The sequence below is a fragment of the Pomacea canaliculata genome, linkage group LG12, assembly GCF_003073045.1.
Source record: "Pomacea canaliculata isolate SZHN2017 linkage group LG12, ASM307304v1, whole genome shotgun sequence".
NCBI lineage: Eukaryota > Metazoa > Mollusca > Gastropoda > Architaenioglossa > Ampullariidae > Pomacea > Pomacea canaliculata.
The window spans coordinates 12,064,525-12,082,823 of NC_037601.1; the positions used below are offsets into that span (position 1 = coordinate 12,064,525).

The following is an 18,299-nucleotide window of genomic DNA, read 5'->3' on the forward strand; positions in this document are numbered from 1 at the left end:
TGCCATTCACTAACGGCAAGAAAAATAAGTGTTGATACCCACGAGAAAAAAAAATCAAAATTATTTGTTGTCTGCAAGATGAGATAGCAAAGCTTGTATCTATATATAAGTATAGTCTTCAACGATCTGTAAAAGCCAAGTACGAGCAAGTATTGACATATATTTGTATATACTGGTATATTTAAAAAAATTATCACCATAAAGAAGTATGCCAGAAATAGCCACATATTCGACACATTGTTAAGAAGATTATTAACAAAGACAATAAATGGTTAGCACCATTCATGACAGTGATTGCAATGTCAGCAATACATCTGTTAAAATAATTCGTATGAATTAAAAAAAAAAGTAGAGTAGATGGGAAAGAAAAACAGGAATGAAGGGAGGGCTGAAGGGATATACATATATAGATACACAAAGAAATATATATATAGAGAAAGAAAAAAATGTTAGGGGAGAGACAGGGATAGTGCATAGTACAGGCCATTGACAATCTTTGCTCGGTACCCGCCATATCTGAAATTCCTTATCTTCCTCTGTAACTGGGACTTTGTCCACGTGACTGACCCGTATATAGTGCAACGGAGCTTACTTAATTTTAAGACATCTGCAACATCTGTCTGTAGGCTAAGTATTGTTAGTAAAGGCAGTCTGTCGGCCATCAAAGTGTCATCGTTACACCTACCTAGTGTAAGGAATCATTGAGGGGGAGGGGAAAAGAACCATCCGGGCTGCGGACAACCTAAGACGCCATTGAAGACTCGTTTGGAAGGACAGATCATCGCCATGGACTGGCGATACTTTGCGGCATTGACAGTGCTGCTGGCTAGTCTAGCCGCCTTCAGTCGAGGGCAGGGTGAGTGCTTTTCTTTCCTCTAGATGCCATATTGTTTGTAGAGGATCATGAATATTCTGGTTTGCTTACATGACTGTGTCATAGAGTGTAAAAAAGCTTCATTCTTGACAAGATGGTTTCAAAATTTAAAATATATATGTATGATCATTTTTCATTTAAATCTCAGATCCGCTGTTACAATTATTTTAGATTTTAGACCTTCAGTTAAAACTCTTGCGGTTTTAAGATCCCAAACTAAATAACCGACCATGAATACTATCACGATTTTTATGCCTTATCTAAAAAGTAACCCCAGCTTTACCATCATCATATTTGTATGTAAGTATAACTGTCATTGACATGTCAAAAACAGAAAGGATGAATTATTGTTAATCACAGATTTGGTTTATTAAAAAATGTTTCGAGTCCTTTAAAGTCCGACCTAAACTCCCTTATGTTTTTCGACACTTGGTGCAGAATCGGTTATTTTTTTCGTTGATTTTGAATTCCCCACAAACCCAACGCCAACCTCACTGGCAAACATCCGCGGCCACTTGTGTCAACAAAGCAGAAAATATGTCAGAATAAATGAAAAACACACGCACACACACACACACACACACACCCTTACCCACTCACCCACCGGTATCCACTGACCTACCCATCCACCCAACCCCTTACCGATGCATCATTGTATCTATTTTTTTCAAGTCGTAAGTATACATGAGAAAGATGCTCACTTTCATTCTGTTTGTTTGGCATACACAGCTACATACACTCACCTATATCTTAGATACATAATACGTATATACATATTATTATTTAAATATGGAAAGGTTCCATAGAAAGCTTTATTGCATAGCATCATGTAAAGCTCATACAAGAAGTAATACTTTATACATTCCCACTGCGCGTTCTTTTCATTTTTATTCACCAAAAGAATATCATCGAAGTACTTCTGTATTTTTCACCGAGAAGGTTTTTTTCCCGACTCTTTATACTTAAAAGAATTTTGTTAAATTAAAATTCTATTTTTGCCACTTAAAAATTTTGATAAAGTAATTTTTTTCTAATAAATTCTTTAGAGAGATTCGTTATCATCATATACAAATTCCTCATTTCTTTTTTTTCTTATCAGTGTACCATTAGTTCGTCACCTGTTACAGCTGTTCTTTTTTGTCCAATTGTACCTACATCACTACTTCCCATAACTCTCTTCATTATGAGATCTTCAGTTTATGAGCGTCTTTGACTTCTTATCCCATATCTCTTCTGCAATCCACTCTTATCTTCAGAGAAACATTTAGGGTACAGAGGTCAGCAAACTGTGTCATCTGTTTCGAGGGTCAGTGAAAATGCTGTCCGGGAAGTTCTTAATAATGGACACACTTCCAGCCTCATTACTTGAACATCTGCTAAATTAGTCTTAATTGCAGCACTTATGTTAAAAGCAATGAAGTCAATACTCTGCTATAAGTTACTCGTCATCAGTCGGAATTTCGATAGCGGTGACAGAGACAGGTACAAAGTGAACGAGGCAGGTGAAATCATGAGTATGACACCTGTTGTGTCTCACGTGAGCGACGGCCGAGTATCGTGGTCACCGCACGTAGGCTGGTGTACAGATATAGTTGCAGGTTTTGTGTAATCTTAGAAAAAAAAAAAGCTGCTGAAAAAATGATACGAATCTCGCTTTTTCTCCAAAATTTTTGTTTTAATGTTGTTGTTGTTGTTTGTTTTTTTTTTGTTCTTACCCAGAGAGAATTTAATGCTGTGTTAATAAATACTCTAATTTCATCTTAGCAGGCATTATAAACAATTCACAAAAAGACTAACATAAGTAGGCATTATAAGCAAACTATAAACAAAGACTATAAACAAATTCCATTTAATGCCGGTAGCACTTCCAAATATTTAATCTTTACTTTGCAAGATAAATAATTGAACCCACAATTTTCATATGCACATTCACCGAACCCTTCTTTAGTGTCATCACTAATTGCGGGTGTGTCTTGACCTCCGTGGTGGAGGCTCCGCCGAACCCCTGAGACCGACTCACCGAACCCCTAGGGTTCGATCGAACCCAGGTTAAGAACCACTGCTCTAGAAGAAAATTATCTAAAAGAAGAGATTGGAAGCATTTCGAAAATTTTAATGAAAGAGTATGAGGATCACGCGAAGAAGTGTTTCGCTAACATCAGCAGATCAATCTAAATTTGTTTGTTTGTTTATTCAGAGTGGCAACCGAAGGCAGACGTAGTGTTTGTGTTAGACTCTTCGGATACAGTAGGGGCGGAGAGATGGGGGGAGCTGAAAACAATGTTGCTCAGGTTGGTCCAGACCTGGAATATTGGATCGAACGGCATTCAGGTCAGTTTCTTCATGTTTGTTTAATATTGCATTCAAGAAAGGAAGACATCTCTCTCTCTCTATCTCTCTCTCGTGTATTTGACATACATATATCTTGAAAGAAAGACATCAGAATTAAATTAACTATAACTAATATAAATAAATTATATAAACTAAACTATAGAACTAAGTTGCTTATACTGTCTTGCCGTTGGCTGTATCCAAATACATTACAAAGGGAAATATTGTGTCAATGCATGATGATGTGGAAAGTTGAAATAAATAAGAACAAATAAGTCGAACTTTAAGGTTTGACGTGTGAGAGTGCAGGTGTGGTAAACAGTATTCACCTTTTTCTCGCAGGTCAGCGCGGTGTCTTATGGGAGCGGCCCGAAGAGCGAGTTTTATTTCAATGACGTCACCAACGGCCAGCAGCTGGCCCAGCGCCTGGAGACGATGACTTTCTCTGGAGGTACTCCCGATGCAGGAGAGGCGATCCGATTCGCTTATAGAGTATGTGATTTCAAATGCATTATTCTTTAGTTGTCTTAGAGTCCATTCCACATCGTCAACACCTTTAAAAAGTGAAAGAAAAATGATCAATCATGTTTTTTTTGCTCCTCATCTTCTTAGACTTACCACCAGCCCTCATCATCTTTGTCAATAGCTGGCCAAAAGAACTGTTAGAAATGAGACCTATGCCCTGCCGTTTCAATGAAACAGATCTTTTACAGTTTATGAAGAAAGGGTGTTATTTGAAATTCGTTATCGGAAGTGTGGTAAATTAATCGTTTTCTTCCATGTCTTGCAGACGAGCTTCAGTGCTACCTACGGAGCTCGCTCTGGTGTCCCCCATGTCATAGTGCACGTGTCCAACGGGCCGTCCAGTGACCTTGACCTCTTGCTACAAGAAGCCAAAAATGCCCGTGATCAAGGAATCTCAATTTTCAATATCGGAATTGGCCAAGGAATAGAAACGGACCGTCTTGAACAGGTAGCTTGTCTCAGTGAACCTAAATGATTGTGCACTGTGATATGTTTGCATGTTCAGTGTCAGGGTTAAGCTCGCACCCGCTCAAAATGACTTTTTAAAGTTAATTTTTAAAGAATGTGAGATTTCTTCAGATTACATATGCCGCTTCTTCAATAATATTTGATTTTCTTTTTTTTTTTTCCTTCATGAACCTTATTCATTACGTTTCAGTAAACTTTACTGTTATTTTGTATTAGATTTTCGATCACCTCCAAATTTCTAGCATGTAAAAGAAGAAAACTGTAATGGATAAAGAGCCAATGTTACTGACTGCACATGTCTGCAACAGATTGCTAGCGACCCGAGCTCCAGGTACGCTTTTCGCGTAGACAGCTATTCCTCTCTTTTGAGCTTGGTCCCGACCTTGTCCTCCAGGATAATAAACGGTGAGTAACTAACGACTATAAAATCAGCAAAGAATCAAACAATAAAAGACTAAACGATGAAATAAATACTATCTCAAAATAAGTTTTCTGAATTACAATTAAGCCTTATTCAAGAATAAGATACAACAGTCTTTGGTAAAGTGCAAGTGAAGCATTGTATTGGTACTTACAGTGCCTTATGTTCTTTATACTGAATGTCAAAGAAGAAAGAGCTATATATGATGAATTACAGGATTTTTAAATAAGTATACATTATAATTTTCTTGTCATGTTTCAGCTGTACCAGTCAATAAAGTGGAGCTCCCGACTGTACAAGGTACGCACATCTTTACTCTCTACACTCCTACATCTCCTTTGCTTGTTCCCATCCTGTTTAAGCAACACGACAATTAGAACAATCTCAGATTTATTTGTGGCAGTGGGTACGGAATTAACAACCCTTTAGTTTAAATACAAGTGTTCTTCGGAGCTGATTAGTTCACATTGGGTCAGTACATTTTCTCCCAATCTGAAGCTGAGGGATTCTCATACTTCATGATGGCGAAATGCTCATCGGTTGCAGTCCACGTACACATGTGAATCTCTGTCTGGTTGCATGGCTTTTGTAAGCAGTCCTAATAAGATTTAATAACAAGATACGTACACGTTGTAACATGAGAATCACTCAGACTCCTCTTTCGATGTCTCACGTGTCCGGCTCGTGCAGGTTGCCTGGCCAAGGCTGACCTGGTGCTTTTGGTGGATTCATCGTCCAGCGTGGGCCAAGAGGACTTCGAACATCTCGAAGACTTCCTCAAGGACCTGGTCATGCAACTTCCGGTTGCTCCGGATCAGGTTGACCTTCTTTGGTCTTTTCGTTAATTATTGAGCAACTCTACTTTGTCAGACCTCAGCAAGGAGAGTACACTTTCGGACACACGACTCATGCTTTCTCCCAATAAAATAAGCTCACATGCATTTGCTGTGAAATGGCCATCTAACATTCACAAATTAACAATCAAAAGGTCGAATGCAAACAGATTTCCATTTTTTAAAAGAATAGGCAAACAAACATGGCAGTTTGTATTATATGCGCATCTCAATTCCTACAAAAACTGGAAATAAAATTTAAAAATAAAATTAACAACATTAATAATAATGATAGAAATATCGAAGGAGAAATATAGATTGGCAAAGTTTTAAGAAAGAAAATACCCAATAAAATAAATTTGTTTAGCAGTTATGTTTGGTTGAGCTGATTTCTTCATTTTCTGATTATCGTGGACCCGCTTGTAGACCTCTTGTGTCCGCTGTTCCTCTACCCTGCAGGTGCAGATCGGCCTGGTGCAGTTCTCCAGCCACCCGAGCTTGGAATTTCCACTGAACATGAACCCGGACCGTTTGTCCGCACTGAAGGCTATAGACACCGTCCAGTTCATGGGGGGCGGCACCAACACTGGGGAGGCCATCGAGTACACCACCAAGAACGTCTTCAGCACCCAGGGTGGGGCACGTATCGATGTGAGTCTCTCTCTTGCGCCTGCGCGCGCGCACACACACACACAAACAAACAAACAAACAAACAAACAAACAAACAAACAAACAAACAAACAATGAAAGAAAGTAGGATTGCTGATTGCTTCATTCCAGGTTCCGCGCATTCTGATGGTGGTGACGGACGGGAACTCTATGGACGGGGCTCGAACCCTGGCGGCTGCCAACCAGGCCAGGCAGAACAACATCGGGGTTATAGCTGTTGGTGTGGGCAGCAGCATTAACAGCGAGGAACTGAGCAACATCGGGCAGGACCCTCACAATGTCTTCCAGATCGGCAGCTACAAGGACCTCCAGACACTGACAACGACGATCTTGAACTCTGCATGCAGAGGTCATTTGATAAGCAGACTTCGTTCTTTAACAGACAGACAGACAGACAGACAGACAGACAGACAGACAGACAGACAGACAGACAGACAGACAGACAGACAGACAGACAGACAGACAGACAGACAGACAGACAGACAGACAAACAGACAGACAGATTTATTAACTACCTAACGCAAAGAGAAAAAATGAAATAAACAAATAAATAAAGAGGCGAAATAACGAAGGAAGAAATAGCGCAGCCACACGCATTTATGACATACTCCGAGTCAACGTTTAATATATTTTCCAGAGGTTCATATTTTAATTTATAATAATATTATTTTAACTTTAGTCCTGTAGCATTATAACAGTGGATGATTTTGTGTGTGTGTGTGTGTGGGATTAAGCACGATGTAAGCATGCACGATGTATGTATGCCTTTAATTACAATTACTAATTACCACTATTTCATTTGGACTAAATAAATCACGTATCTATTTGTTACAGTTGAAGCGAGATTAACTACCACTGCACCAGGTAAATTCCATGAAAATATATTTCACTTCGCATTTTTAGTTATGCTCATTGTTAGTTTTTTTAAAGCTGGACTGGACAACAATCAATGTAAACAAATGAAATGAATATGTGAGGTAACAATCTGGTCGTTATAGAAGAATTCAGATGAATAATGCCTGAGAGAGGGAGGAAATAAATTTGTTTTATTTCTTTAATATTGTTGACATCATTATCTTGCCAATCCCACTCTTCACAGAAATTTTTTATGCAAGGTTGGATGGAGTATTTTACATTCAAAAGATAAAAGTATACTGATAAGTAAGTTACAACGAGATTATAGTGAGAAGTGCAAGGAGGCAGCACATGTTCTCTGTGCCCACCCAGGTGTCACCGCGGCTCCCTGCGTTGACGTCGACAGCGACTGCAGCAGCTACGCAGACAGCGTGTGCACGTCCTACACCAGCTGGGCACAACAGCACTGTGCTAGGCGCTGCGGCTTCTGCCACGGTGAGTCTCTCTTTCTCGTCCAATGGATGGGTCCTGTGTGTTTGGCAAAATGAACCTGGGTCCAATCCTAACGTCCGATAAACAATTTCAAGGTCTATAACTCCATGGTTGATTCTGATTTTGAACTCACCACTTCATTTCCTAAAACGGTTGACATATCCTGGAACACAGTATATATGATATATCTATATATAATAATGACTCAAGTCACGTGGTCCAATAACTCCTAACGTTGGCGACCAGTTATAGGCATGACCATTTTTTTAACGCACGAGCAGTCGATAAAATTGTAGGTATGTCAACTAAACACCTTTGATCTCGACAAGAAGTGTTTTTAAAAAAATATAATTCTGATTGTTGCCTTCTAAAATACTACTGACATTAGACAGAGTCTTTGCTTACCTTCTGCTCACGTGACCGAATAGGACATGAGGAGCAAATGGAGTCTTTGCCTCTTTGTGGTTCTGCTAATGGTTCAGTTTTGTTTTTGACTGCAGGTGAGAAGGTGGAAGTCCCGTGCGTAAATAAAGTAAACAACTGCGAGAGCTATGGCTCTGATGTCTGTACTGGTACATACCATGACTGGGCCATGGAGAACTGTCCTCGATTCTGTGGATTTTGCGGTGAGTAGTTCAGGACAGTCTCACCTGACATTCATTTTATACGCTCGGCAAGTTTTCGGTTGTTTTTTTTATGTTTTCGTGACCTCATGACACTGGAAGTTTGCATAACCATAAACATTAATTAAAGAGTGTCCTTGGTATAACCGTAGACATTACAGTTTGTTCTCAGTGACGTGAGTGGGGCAGGGAGCAGAGGGACTGGGGGCAGGGATGGAAAGGTGGTGTGCCAAACCTTTAACATGCAATACACCAAAGGGATATCTGATGTAATCATAAATAAAAAAACATCAAAGGTCATAAACTGAAGTAGTTTGTTTTTTGTTTATTGCCAACAGGAGCTGACAGCGCAACACTCGGATTTTGTAAGTATTTTTTCATAGATGTGACTTGTACATTACATTTAGTGCAGTTTTAAATCTTATCTCTTTCCTTCTGACTTTCTATGTCCAGAGCTTTATCGTTATGCTTCTGGTCCACGCACGTTTTGCACAGACTTGTGTCCAACTAGAAATAACTTCATTTAAGTTACGACACGATGACAATCAATGAATTTCTAAGGATAATTTATACATTTCCATAATAATATAATAAGAGTTCAAACAGTTATGTTCCCCTCCTTCTAGAGAAGGAGAGAGCGCTGTGTAATGTGAAAGTTCAAATAAGTTACTCAGCTACCAGATCACCGGCAGTGACCTTCTAACAAATATTTCTGCTCGGTTCAGATTATGTTGTGTATTTTTTGTGAGTCCGTGAAAACATGCCGGTGACATTTTTGTGTCCACAGATAACAAGTGTATGTACAAAGGTCGACAGTATGTACAAAACGAGAAATGGGTCGACGGATGCGATTACGAATGTGTCTGCGAGGACAGCAGCACTGGCTTCTACCGTTGCTACAACCGGTGAGTTCAGCATGAGAGAGGCATGACCTTAACCTTCCGTCAACTTCCGGAAGTAAGTCTGTTGTCGACGAGGTCCTGGGCTTGCTCAGCCATCCTCCATCACCAACATCAGCATCAACATTCTATTCGCTCAGCTCGAGCCAACTGATTTGAAGTCAAAGCTAACTGTACCAAACATTTTATTATAATTTCGCTGGAAACTGTAATTTGTCGAAGAATCTCTGTTTATTTACGATGGTGTCTTCTGCTTTATTATCAACAGATGTCCTGTGTATTATGACTTGCCGTCGAGCTGTACCCTTGTCGGCGTCCCGGGTGAGTGTTGCCTCAAGCCTGTCTGTGACTTCCGGCAAGAGCTGAGTGTACAGGAAGTAGCTCCGGGGCGGAAGGTCAACGCTCAAGGCATCGGTTAGTATCAGGCTATAAGGAGAGAATAAGGTTCACTTCCTTTTTGCAAGACAGCTGGTATTAAGATAGTTGTCATTGCTGTGCCATCTCATTTCTCAAAAGTAATTAATAACTTCATAGTAAGTCTTTAGTAACTAGGAGCGCCATGATAATAAATTGCTACATTTGAAAAACAATCTATTATTAAAATACATCACCATTGTGGCCCAGGAGTAAATCTTGTGTTACATATAACATATAATTCATGTTAAATTGACCCAAGCCATGAATGAAAACACTTTTTCCGACAATACACATTATACAGTCTGTACCAAGAATACCAGTGAGGTAATGAATGCATTGATTGTTATTTAGTTTCAACCTGTTTAAAGGCAGTCGAGATGTTTATCATCTTAAGATAGTTCGCTTGCTTAGTTTTAGCTGCTATTGTTTGATTTTTCTCCCTTACTGTGCTCGTGTCTACATTTATTTTGAATGCTGGCATTGTCACAGAGGTCTGCGAGTACCAAGGTCTTCAGTACTACCAAGATCAGACCTGGGACGTGGGCTGTGACTTCCGATGCACTTGTGTCGACACCTCCCGCGGATTTTACCGATGCCAGTCGTAGTAAGTGTACTACTGTGTGTATGTTAATAGCGAGTTGCATGGATGAGTCAGCGAGTACCTAATGGAGGATCTTTGACGATAAAATCACAATAGAGAGTTTGACAGATGCCGATGAAGTCGTCTTGACGACACAACCCTTTAAATCCATTGCAGAATTTGAACTCACCGCTGTCTAACATAACAACGTATTTCATTAAAGCCAATGACACTGGGTTTGAATATCATCAGATCACTTATCACCCCCTCCACTGGCACCGCCACCACCATTGCTGTAGCAGCGACATCAAGGATATAGTCGACTACTTTAACTGAGAATTTCTTTTTTTCCAGCTGCCCAACGTACCCTGCCCTCCCAAGTATGTGTCGCCTCACGCAGAAAGCCGGTCAGTGCTGCATGGAACCTGTCTGCGAGTTCAACACCCAGACTGGGTCATTCACAGGTTATGGCACCATCAGCGGCAGAGGCGTCGGTACGTTCAGGACCAGAAACCTTTCTTCTCGTGTGCAATAATTATATTCTCGGGGTTGGGGTGGGGTCAAGTGGCCATGACAACAGTCAGTCAATGAGTGTGTGTTGTGTGCTGAATGAGGGGTTTTCGTGTGACAGAGACGAGACCACAAGGCGGGGAGACGTGTCAGGACGTGTTGGTGGACTGTGCTCACTACGGGGTGGACGCCTGCACCCAGTACACCTCCTGGGCCAGGAACAACTGCGCCAAGTTCTGCGGCTTCTGTTGTGAGTTCACTCCTTCTACTCATGCCTTCCCTTCTTCTGCATCATCTGCTCTTCCTACTACTGCTAACTCATTTTCATTTCCCATCAACACAAACTAAGCCAAAATAACTCGAGAGCAACAAGTTTGCTGTCTCCAAGTTCCATCGAACTAAACAGTTATGAATATTTACAAATAGATAATAATACATCAATTTGAAACAGCTAGATCAATCCACCACATTACCGAGAGACATGAAAATAAATTGCTTATTTCATTAGGTTTGTTTGTGGAAAACTGGAGTCTTTTTAAAAGTTTATATGTTTATTGGTATCTAATCCCGAGGAATCACGGTATGTAACATTGTCATTTTGTTGCTCCGGACTCCAAACTGCACTCGTGACCATCACAGCAGTTGAAACATTAGATATGCATGAATTTACACATAAGATATAGTTTGTATTATTTACACATAAGATAAAGTTTGTATTGAAAACGTAGTAACAATTTGAAGGTGAAAACCGATTAAATATTGTATTTTTAATTCATCTTTTAGCACTGGACACAGTTGCTCCTGGAGCTGACGGTGAGTTGTACTTCATAGATGGGGCGCGTGCATGTATGCATGTGTGTGTGTGTGAGAGAGATTGCGTACGTGTTGTGAAAGTCTTGCCTGCGTTATCCAGTACAGTGTCTGCATAACGATATTTTCCGCGATGGAGAAAAATAAATAAAGAGACGACATGCACGAGTGAAAGTAGTAATAAAATGTCCAAAGAAAATATGAAATTATTCGAGGAATTTTTGCTAAACTTTTGCCAGATCGCTAATATTCAGTAGGGTCAACTATCAAAAGGCGAGTTTTACAGGTAAAAGCGCAAGAAAATGAAAGTTGAAAGGTCACAGTTCTTGTTCTCTAACTGTCGAGTGGTTAACAGCACTAACCACTCTTGAATGTGCACTGTAAGACTCGCCTCAGCCACCAAGACTCAAAACTAAAAACAAAATACCTGTTTCCAGACTTTTGCTACTATAATGGCAAGAAGTACTCGCAAGGTCAGAAGTGGGACATCGACTGTGACACGCAGTGCACGTGTGAGAAAGCGGTTTATGGATATTACCGATGTGTTCAGAGGTGAGACCACGTGACATATTCTTGCTGCTCGAGGGAGGAGGGACGCGGATGATCATTAAAATCTTTGAGACTGTAGGAAAAGAAAAACCAGTCATCATCATTATCATCATCTCACCTACATCTTTAACCAAAGTTATGTGTATTATGTACACGATTGCCATGTTGTTAGCAGAGAGTGAATAAGTAACTATTCATGCGACAAACTGGCTCTGAGGAGACTTACAGAACCCTCAGCCGGAAACACCGTTTGACCTTTTGGTTTTGTCATCCAGATGTGCAGTGTACCTCAACCTGCCCGCCGGCTGCAGCACCGTGAAGAAGGTGGGCGAGTGCTGCCAGTCAGTGGAGTGCGAGCAGGGCACGTACTACTCCTCCGCCACCAACATCTTCACCATCGGCAGCGGAGGCGGCCTCTACGTCAGGTCCGGCGGCAACTACATCGAGGCTGTCCCAACCCTGCCGTCTGGCGCCACACTGGCCCCGGGAACAGCCATCGGCTCTTCCACAGGGCTGCAGAACATCAGGATAGGTACAACCCTCACCTTTGCGCGCCTTATGTCCAAAAATATTGCAGAAAATTGAGAAACTTTTGGAACCACACCTCAGTTGGAATTAAAATGCATCTATAATTATCATTAAAATTTATGGATTGCGAACAAAGTAAGAAAAGTAGCTAGGAAGTAATAATTTTTGCATAGCAGTAGATGCATTAGCTAAGTCATGTAGCCTCGGGGTAAAGCTGACGGGTACCAATGCATGCTGCAGACGGGTGTCTGTTTCACGGCCGGGTGTACATCCAGCAACAGCAGTGGAACGAAGGATGCGACTTCACCTGCGTCTGTCTCGATGCTGGATCCGGCCGCTTTGCGTGTCGTGAAAGGTATTCAGCCTGTTGATGATTGATCAATGTCCTGCTCTTTACTTTGAGGAAGAAGAGCATCCTCTGTGTCATTCCCTGCTCATGATCAGAATAAGTAACTGCTCTGATTTCTACAAAATATGAATCTTAAAAATAACCGATAAGGACAAGATCAGCGGCAATTTTTTTAACAAAGCAACAAATATTGACAACAATCCTAAAATCTTAGAAATCCTTATTAATCTTAAAAATAATGTTTTTTTTCTTTCGTCATAGATGCCCCAAGTACGACAGTTTACCTGCGGGGTGCACCTACGTCCCTGACCCCAATGACCCCTGCTGCACCATCCCGTCTTGCCCTGCGTCAGTCAACTACGTCATGATACCCGTGTACAGCAAAAGCGTGCAGGCCATCGGCGCTGTCATGGCGCCGGGTTTGTTCGCTCTGATGTCGGGTACCTACACCTCGCAATTCACTCTCCGCCACAGTGCCTTTACGGTGGCGCCGCCCACGCAGCCAGTGGACACCCTGAAACCAGGAGGACTGGGTAAGACAGAAAGTCCAAGCTCTCAGGTAGAAAAATAAAATATAGGTATGTAGTAAGTGTAAATACATGCGCAATAAGATCATTAGTGATCATTTTCCCCTATTGAGTTGTTGTTGAAATGCAAAGGTCAATAAAGATACTGAGGCGACTGTGAATGTGAAACAATAGAAAATGTTTTGAAGATCGTGTATCTAATTGTTACAGACTACTGTGAGTACAAGGGACAGCACTACAGCCACGGACAGACGTGGGAGGACGGATGCGACTACAACTGCGTGTGCGAGGACGCCTTCACCGGCTCTTGGCGCTGTGTGGACAAGTAAATACGACCACTTCTCCACCATTTCCTTCATCGACGACCAAACTCTGCCATATTCTTTACTCTGTAGCATCTGTGCTGCTGCTTTAGTGCTTACTTATGTGTTTTGATGTTTGTTCAACTGTTGGTGCGTTTGTAGTCCTTTGAGCACAGTTCATTGAGCTCGCCTGCTAACAGAAAAAAATAGTAGCAGCAGCACAGCATCACACTTATTTTAGATTGTTTTTCTGTCAATATTTATCTTGTCTCATGTGTTAGAACCTTTATTCTTGCCCAGTGTCAGGTGCTAGACTATACATAATTCACTTATTGTGTGTGCAAGTCTCTTTTCTGCCATGTCAGGTGAGAAAGTTTAGCGGTTTTTCCTTCTCAGGTGTGAACACTACATCAATGTTCAACCGCCGTGCTACCTGGAACAGGATCCTGTACAAACCTGCTGCCAGCGACCAGTCTGCAACTTCGAAATTATTCACAACGAGTTCCAGGGGAACAATACTCTACCGACCACCACGACGACGACACAGCGCTACGGCCAACGTAGGTTTTTTTTAACCTAGCCTGTTTGTGCCAACTGTTTGCTCCTTGTTTAATTAGAAAATAGTGGTTGTAGTGGTTGATGGTTGATGGCAGTGGTCTTCTCCTATTGCCAAGAAATAGGAAGAATGATTACAAGCATACAGGGAAAGAGGTGTTATTACTGTCACCAGCTTTTGTGATTATTAAAGATTACTGAGGATTAAAGAAGAATGGATACATCCTTACAATACAATAGGAAAACAGAAAAAGATAATTCATTACAGTACAGGAAAGGAAAAGAAGAAAAAACTTCATCACAATACAATAAAGGAACAGAAAAAAGACATGTCATTACAGTACAACAAAGAAATAGAAGAGCATAAGAGGACGACGGCGACGAACAAGAAGAAGGCAGTTGTTGTTATTTATAGTAGTTTTAACCATTCAAATCTTTCCTACTCGCCGTTTAATAGTTTAATACATTATATATATATAGAGAGAGTTGGGTTAGTCGTCCATCCCAGTAGTCCGAGTCCCTTGGACTTATGCTAAGAATCACAATATTTTGTCCAACAGAATTTTTCCGGACATCATAAAAGGACCTATAGCTAGTCATGCGATGAAAATGCTTTCTGTTGTTTGGATGTGACAGCTGCCTGCTCCTACAAAGGAACTCAGTACCTGCAGGGCCAGTCATGGTTCGATGGCTGTGATCTCAAATGCAGATGCGACAGTGCTGACAACAACGTATACAGCTGTCTGTCCAGGTGAGATTTTGTTACCTGCTGCTGTTTCCTGTCTTGAGTGTCTCACACTTTGTCTCACTTAGCTTCACTACAATCGTCTTGCATCATTGATGTTTCCACTTCTGTGATGTTATCGATGTTTATTTCCTGTTTCTACCTGTTGAGAAGTGAATGATGGCTTCGTGGACTGTGCAGGTGCCCGTCGTATCCAGAGAACTACAGAGAGTGCCCACAGGTGCCGGATCCCTCGGATCCTGGATGCTGCCTCGTCCCTGTCTGCACACCCACTTCAGCCACCACGCTGATTCCACCCACGGGTGTCACTCTGGTGCCGCACCCGTTCCCCGTCTTGCCTCCAGGGATCGTCAGTGGGGGAGGCAACACGATCGGTAAGTGATGCTGCGCGCGCACAAGCGGGACGTCGACGTGGGGTCACTTGCATGCAGGCCTGTACGTCTCACGACATGTTTAAATGTGAGGTTAGCAATGATGGTGGTGATGACGATAATCACGATAAAACCATCGATGAGGCTAGTGAGAAGTGCAACAGACGCAGCGCTGATTTCAGAACTATTAATGAAAGAATTTGGCCGAAGTCGACAAAGCAAACGTCGTGATGTAACGATTGACAGGAAGAAGAAAGTTCATGAAGAAAGTCTGCCTACATGCTAAACAGGAAGTTAGTAAATTTGTCTGCACTGGAAAAAAAGTGATTGTGTTGAGAAAGGGTTTGAACGTGATGTACATCTACACTGTGTGCAGGTTACTGTCTGTACAATGGTGTACACTACTCCCAGGACCAAAGATGGCAAGATGGCTGCCAGTACAACTGCGTGTGCACTGACGCAAGCATTGGACATTACTCCTGTACTAAAAGGTTAGAAATGACTCGTAAATTAGACGGTTATGGCTCATGTAAACATTTATAACTTACATTAGATGTGATGTAGACAGACAGTGAAGGAGGAGAAGTTAGGACGCAGGCGTTCGAACACTAAGACCTGCTGGATTGATATCGCAGAGAATTTTTCTAGTTGACTCAGTTTCTGGGGAATGGGTAGCTGACTCCAGGGTTGGGGATGGACACCGAAGAAAGTCTACCTTCCCCTTTAAAGAAAAGTGTGTGTGTGTGTGTTTGTTGCTGTGCAGGTGTCCACGATATGCAGAGCTGCCTCCCACCTGCCGTCTGATCACCGATTTCTCGGACCCTTGCTGTCAAGTCCCTACCTGTGACGGCCAGTACAACACTTTTACAGGTTCCTGTCACCTGGCCAGTCAACGGTCACAACTGCTCCACGTAAGCTTTTGCGCTACATGTTCTGTACTCGCAGTTCTCCTTTACCGACGGTTTCCGGGATACGAACAAGTTCATTCTTGAGACAGATAAAGACGGATTCAATTGTCTCGTCCTGAGCATCAGTTTATTATGTACGTCACCTTGCTTGTTGAGACATGTTCATCGTGGTATATCAATAAGATTTCCAGCGTGTTTCTGTCCATCATACCTTGCGAGAGTAGAAGCTTTACTCAGTCCAATATTTCTCCATGCCAACAGCACCATACTGTCCTGTACAATGGCGCCCGCTTCTACCAGGGACAGACGTGGCAAGATGGCTGCAGCAAGACGTGCCGTTGCGAGGACGCCGCGAACCAGATATACACGTGCACAGACAGGTGAGAGAGACTGCAGGCACACCTGAGTTTCGTTAAAGTATTTCTCATACACTTTGATACTTGTGGCAGTTTTCTTGTTCTTTGCTCTGAAAATTACAATTAGTCGTTTGAATCTTTTAATCATCAAAAGAACAACTGAAAGTCTGGCCAACAAAAAAATTGGAAAAAAGTAAAGAAGAAATAAACAACAAAGAAAGAAAAAATGAAACGAAGAAAGATAAAAGGCAAAAAAGCAAGTTTTAACAAAAAGGAAGAAATCATGAAAGGAAGATAGAAAGAGAAAAAGAAAGAAAAAGAAATATAATAGATATAGAGAAAATGAGCGGAAGCATGATGTAGGCAACTAGAAAGAAGACCTAGCTGATCTGTGTCAATGTTCCAGGTGCCCTGTTTTCGAAGACTTGCCATCAGAGTGCCGTCTGTCTGCGGATTCGAGTGATCCATGCTGCCTATCGCCCATCTGCACACCAACACCCGGCCTGGTGCCAACCCTGTTTCTCAGCCTGGACTGATTCCCACCCTAGCACCCGGCAAACTGACTGGATCTGTCTCCTACCCCACACCCACCCCTGGTTCTGGGGTGACGGTACCGTCAATCAGTAGGTGTTGTCCTGCTGTCTTTTTGTTCGATGTGACTGTACTATAGATGTTCTGTATAACATCCTGTCTTGTATCAACACTACTCACTCTGTTTCTGCCCTCGACAGACTACTGTTTGTACCTGGGCAACCCTTACGCTCAAGGCGAGGTTCTGGGAGGACGGCTGCAACTACATCTGTACATGCGTGGACGAGACCACAGGGCGCTACGAGTGCAGGAGAGATGCACGCGCTACGCCGCCATCCCCAGCAACTGCATCATGGTGAAGGATGCCACCAACCCGTGCTGCGAGCGGCCAGTCTTGCGGGGTAGACTTCAACACCCCCTTACCGCAAGACACCCTCGTCCCCGGCCTCGTCTCCACGCCCACGTCGGGGCCGACTCCCTCACCCATACCCGGTCAGACAACGGTAACTCCAGTGCCTCAGTCGGGAGAGACAACTGTGTCTCCTCCTTCAGGGGTGGTTACTACTGGTCCCACCCTTCACCATCACGTGAGTGACCCTTGGATGCTACCCTCAGAAAAAATGTAGATGAACTCTACTCACTACTCAACTTTCTGTTGGTCTGTTGAAAGCATTTCAGCAATCTGTGGTCTGTTGAAAGCATTTCAGCAGTTCAAAGATCGATGTTTAGTTTCCAGAGATGGAAACATATTAAATCAAAGATTCATGGTCCTTGACTGTTCATTGAAAACCTTCAAAAATATGGAATGTTCAAGATCATCCCGAAAGTAGTTTGTTTTTGAATGCATTCGGTTATACAAAAATTCTCAGTAACAAAATGTATTGAATGTTGTCTTCAATGACACAATTAGTTTTCACTGATTTAAAATAAATGGGCGTTTTATTTGAAGTTTTAAAGTAATAAAAAATAAATAATTATAGTTTAATTTCGGTTGGCCTTTAATGACAAAATTTTGTTTATTTTCCCAGCGACGTGCGTGTACAAGAACAAAGCCTACAGTCAGGGGCAGGTATGGTACGACGGGTGTGAGTTCACCTGTACGTGTGAGGACTCAGTCGCTGGCATCTACCGTTGCATAGACAGGTAAAACAATATCTCTTCTACAGAATAGACAGGTAAAACAACATATATATATTATATCTAACAGCACTAGCAATCCATGGACTTCCTCGGAGAGACAATAAAGTTTGATTTGATTTAATTCTCCTTCA

General features: G+C 41.9%; 1 protein-coding gene across 1 annotated transcript; it reads left to right on the forward strand.

Moving 5' to 3' along the window:
- The first annotated feature begins 463 nt into the window (after positions 1-463).
- Positions 464-17,370, forward strand: LOC112577005. Its single transcript, XM_025259916.1, has 32 exons — positions 464-856; positions 3,072-3,205; positions 3,548-3,697; positions 3,996-4,178; positions 4,507-4,603; positions 4,881-4,919; positions 5,310-5,437; positions 5,912-6,103; positions 6,233-6,470; positions 6,956-6,985; positions 7,349-7,471; positions 7,969-8,094; positions 8,430-8,456; positions 8,879-8,996; positions 9,259-9,404; positions 9,897-10,011; positions 10,342-10,481; positions 10,619-10,747; positions 11,281-11,310; positions 11,745-11,859; positions 12,132-12,388; positions 12,625-12,739; positions 12,995-13,266; positions 13,471-13,585; positions 13,959-14,122; positions 14,754-14,868; positions 15,043-15,236; positions 15,610-15,724; positions 15,997-16,144; positions 16,403-16,521; positions 16,904-17,120; positions 17,229-17,370. The coding sequence occupies exons 1-31, from the start codon at positions 787-789 to the stop codon at positions 17,031-17,033; spliced, it is 4,074 nt and encodes a 1,357-aa protein (XP_025115701.1). The 5' UTR covers positions 464-786; the 3' UTR covers positions 17,034-17,120; positions 17,229-17,370.
- The last annotated feature ends 929 nt before the right edge of the window (positions 17,371-18,299 follow it).